General features: G+C 64.7%; 1 protein-coding gene across 1 annotated transcript; it reads left to right on the top strand.

Moving 5' to 3' along the window:
* Positions 1-781: 781 nt before the first annotated feature.
* On the top strand, positions 782-2,969 carry GBX2 (gastrulation brain homeobox 2). Its single transcript, XM_041764869.1, has 2 exons — positions 782-1,304; positions 2,356-2,969. Exons 1-2 carry the CDS (start codon positions 782-784, stop codon positions 2,877-2,879), a joined length of 1,047 nt encoding a protein of 348 aa, XP_041620803.1. The 3' UTR covers positions 2,880-2,969.
* Positions 2,970-3,608: the final 639 nt, after the last annotated feature.

Below are 3,608 nucleotides of genomic sequence, written 5' to 3' on the forward strand. Positions count from 1 at the left end.
TTCCAAGGCGCTTAGCGGGGGGGGGGGGGGAAAGCAAGCGCCCTGGGCCCGGTCGCGGCGGGTCGTAACCCCGGAAGCTGCCCTCCACCAGCCTGGCTGCAGCGTCGGAGCCGAAAGCCCCTTTCAAGTTTGCGCGGCGCGGGCCCGGCGCGCAGGCTCCGACTCCCGGGCCCGCGCGCTCCGCCGGTGGCGCCCGCAGCCGGCTCCGGGCCGGCCCCGGCGGCGGGAGGGGGCGGAGCCTCGTTCCGCCCCGCCCCCTCCCGGCGCAGCCAATCGGCGGCGGCGCCCGGCCCCACGTGAGCCGAGCCGGGCCGGGCAGCAGGCAAAATGTGAATGAGAAAGAGGAGCGCGATTTAAAGGTGCTGGCGGCGCCCGCCGAGGACAAGTGCGCCGGCTTCGCGCGCTCCCCAGCGGCCCGCGGGAGGCGACGGACGGCGGGCGCGACCGACGGACGCACGGACGGCTGCGAGCCGGGCCCGAGGGTGGCACACGCGGCGCGCGCGCGGGCTCCGGCGGGGCGAAGCGGCGGGCCCGGCGCGCCCGCGGGGCCCGGGGGGCGCTCTCCGCTCCGGGGCGCACGGCCGCACCCCGCGCTCCGCCGCTCGCGCCCCCGCCGGGCATGCACGCGGCCCAGGGCTGAGGGTCGGCGGCGCCTGCGTTCCGCGTCCCGCCCGGGCCCTGCCCGGCGCGCCCGGCTGTGCTCCCGGCGCCCGGCGGGCTTCCTGGCGGCGGCGCGGCGCGGGGACTCGTCGCCCCTCGCTGGCCTCTCCCGAGCGCGTCTATGAGCGCAGCGTTCCCGCCGTCGCTGATGATGATGCAGCGCCCGCTGGGGAGTAGCACCGCCTTCAGCATAGACTCGCTGATCGGCAGCCCGCCGCAGCCCAGCCCCGGCCACTTCGTCTACACCGGCTACCCCATGTTCATGCCCTACCGGCCGGTGGTGCTGCCGCCGCCGCCGCCGCCGCCGCCCGCCCTGCCCCAGGCCGCGCTGCAGCCCGCGCTGCCGCCGGCGCACCCCCACCACCAGATCCCCAGCCTGCCCACCGGCTTCTGCTCCAGCCTGGCGCAGGGCATGGCGCTCACCTCCACGCTCATGGCCACGCTGCCGGGAGGCTTCTCCGCGTCTCCCCAGCACCAGGAGGCGGCGGCCGCCCGCAAGTTCGCGCCGCAGCCGCTGCCGGGCGGCGGCAACTTCGACAAGGCGGAGGCGCTGCAGGCCGACGCGGAGGACGGCAAAGGCTTCCTGGCCAAGGAGGGCTCGCTGCTCGCCTTCTCCGCGGCCGAGGCGGTGCAGGCGTCGCTCGGTGAGTCGGCGGCGCGCGCGACCCGGGCGCGGGGCCGGGAGGGGCGGGGGCGAGCCAGCTCCGGGCTCCCGCTGGGGCCGAGCCCCCGCGCGACCCCGGCCGGGCCTCCCCCTCCCCCACGGAGCAGCCGGGAGGACGCGGCCGAGCTGCACCGCGAGGCCTCCGGGGGGCATTTAGAGCCGAGCAACAAGCTGGGAGGGGGGGGCTGGGGGTGCATTTCGCTCCCGGGACCAGCTGTCTGGCGGCGACTTTGGATGCGCCTGTCCCCGTCCCCCCCCCACCCCCTCCCGCCTCCCGCCTCCCGCCTCCCGCCTCCCGCGCGCCGTGACCTGGGGTCCGGGATAGGTTGCAGCCTTTAGGGGTAGCGGACTGGGCTGCGCGTCCCAGCGGTGCGTGTGCTCGGGGGCGCCCAGACCTGTTAAACCCCGTCCCTGGGCTTGCTGCTTGCCCCGGAGAAGCGGATTCCGGGAGGCTGTGCGTCTGCGGGTGTGTTGGGGTTCCTGGTGGGAACTTCTCCTAGGGCTGCAAAACTTCCCCTCGGCCAACATTATCTGTCTCCCCCCAAAAAAGGAAAAAAAAAAAAGACACGGTCTGGGATCTGTATGTCCCCTGTGCCCCCACTTTGGCCGCGGTGTCATTGAGGTTCAGTAAATTTTCACCGTGGAGGGGGGGGGCAAGATGGATCATGAATTTCCCTGTCCGTCCTCACCCAGCCCCCACCCCGGGGACAAAGAGGAAGCTCTCCTGGGCCTCACGCCTCCTGTTCCTTCGGCCTTAGGCTGCCGGAGGCTGGGAGGATGCAGACGTGGCCTGGCGGCCCCTTGAGTGATGGTTCTGGGCAAAGGGCCGCCGTCTGTACTGTCTCCTCTCCTCCTTTGAGCTTTCTCACGCCCCCCCCCCCTCTCTGCCCCTCAAAGGCCAGGAAATCACAATGTGTTAATGTCATAGAAAGACAATCCGCTAAGGGGGGAAAGGCCCAAGTGACGGTGGGAAGGGGAGAGGAAGGCGAGTGTGCGAAATGTAATAAAACGCCGTTTGGTTTTGCTTTCAGTAGGGGCTGTCAGAGGGCAAGGGAAAGACGAGTCAAAGGTGGAAGATGACCCGAAGGGCAAGGAGGAGAGCTTCTCGCTGGAGAGTGATCTGGACTACAGCTCGGATGACAATCTGACCGGCCAGGCGGCGCACAAGGAGGAAGACCCGGGCCACGCGCTGGAGGAGACCCCGCCGAGCGGCAGTGCCGCGGGCAGCACCACGTCCACGGGCAAGAACCGGAGGCGGCGGACTGCCTTCACCAGTGAGCAGCTGCTCGAGCTGGAGAAGGAGTTCCACTGCAAAAAGTACCTCTCGCTGACCGAGCGCTCGCAGATCGCCCACGCCCTCAAACTCAGCGAGGTGCAAGTGAAAATTTGGTTCCAGAACCGCCGGGCCAAGTGGAAACGAGTCAAGGCTGGCAATGCCAATTCCAAGACAGGGGAGCCCTCCAGGAACCCCAAGATCGTCGTCCCCATCCCCGTCCACGTCAGCAGGTTCGCTATCAGAAGTCAGCATCAGCAGCTGGAGCAGGCCCGACCCTGAGGGCCCAGGGAGAGCCAGGGCCTGGGCCACCGTGGAGAAGCCACAGCTCTGGAGGGAACCACGGTGGCCTCTGCTGTGTTTGAAGCAAAACTCAAAGTCACCCCCCCCCCAACTTTGGACATCCCAAGCACATTGAGAGTATATTCATTAAAAAGGCTTAAAAAGACTGCTTTTGAAGGGGCTACAGCTACACCCGAAGACACACTAAATATTTATTATACTATCCTACTTTGTACATAGATATCTATATAAACTGGATCTCAGCTGCAGTATTTTGAAAGTTATAGGACCAAACAACCCAATAATATTCTCCACTCACATTCCAGAAGAAAACAAAACCTCTGCTGTAATCCGCCACGCATAGCAGCCACCTTTCCATACTTTTCCAAAGGTAAACATGACACTCAAGAACAAACCATAGGGGTTTACGCTCATTTTTGTTTCTATCTTGGTGGGGTTTTTTTTGTTTTTTTGTTTTTTTAGTTGACTGAAAAGCAGATGTTTTTGGGCAGCCTGGAAATTTGCTTTGCTTTGGTTTTGCCTGGCTTTCTTTCCTGGGGTTGCACATCCTATCTGAGCCATGTTTGAAGCACGTCTCCGTTGTGTTTTAATTTATTTCAATGTAGCTTATTTTCTTATAAGTTATGACATTTAAACAATCGCAGTCTTGTGAATAATAAAAAGGAAAGAGAGAGAGAAGGAAAAAAAAAAAAAAGGCCAGTCTCTGGG

This window comes from Vulpes lagopus, chromosome 8, assembly GCF_018345385.1.
Source record: "Vulpes lagopus strain Blue_001 chromosome 8, ASM1834538v1, whole genome shotgun sequence".
In the NCBI taxonomy this organism is placed as follows: Eukaryota; Metazoa; Chordata; class Mammalia; order Carnivora; family Canidae; genus Vulpes; species Vulpes lagopus.

What these genes read in the sequence shown, in the direction of transcription:
- GBX2 (XM_041764869.1), top strand. Translation starts at nt 782, where the DNA reads ATGAGCGCAGCGTTCCCGCCGTCGCTGATGATGATGCAGCGCCCGCTG. An exon ending in GGCGGTGCAGGCGTCGCTCG is followed by an intron (nt 1,305 to 2,355) that starts GTGAGTCGGCGG and finishes TTTTGCTTTCAG; the next exon opens with TAGGGGCTGTCAGAGGGCAA.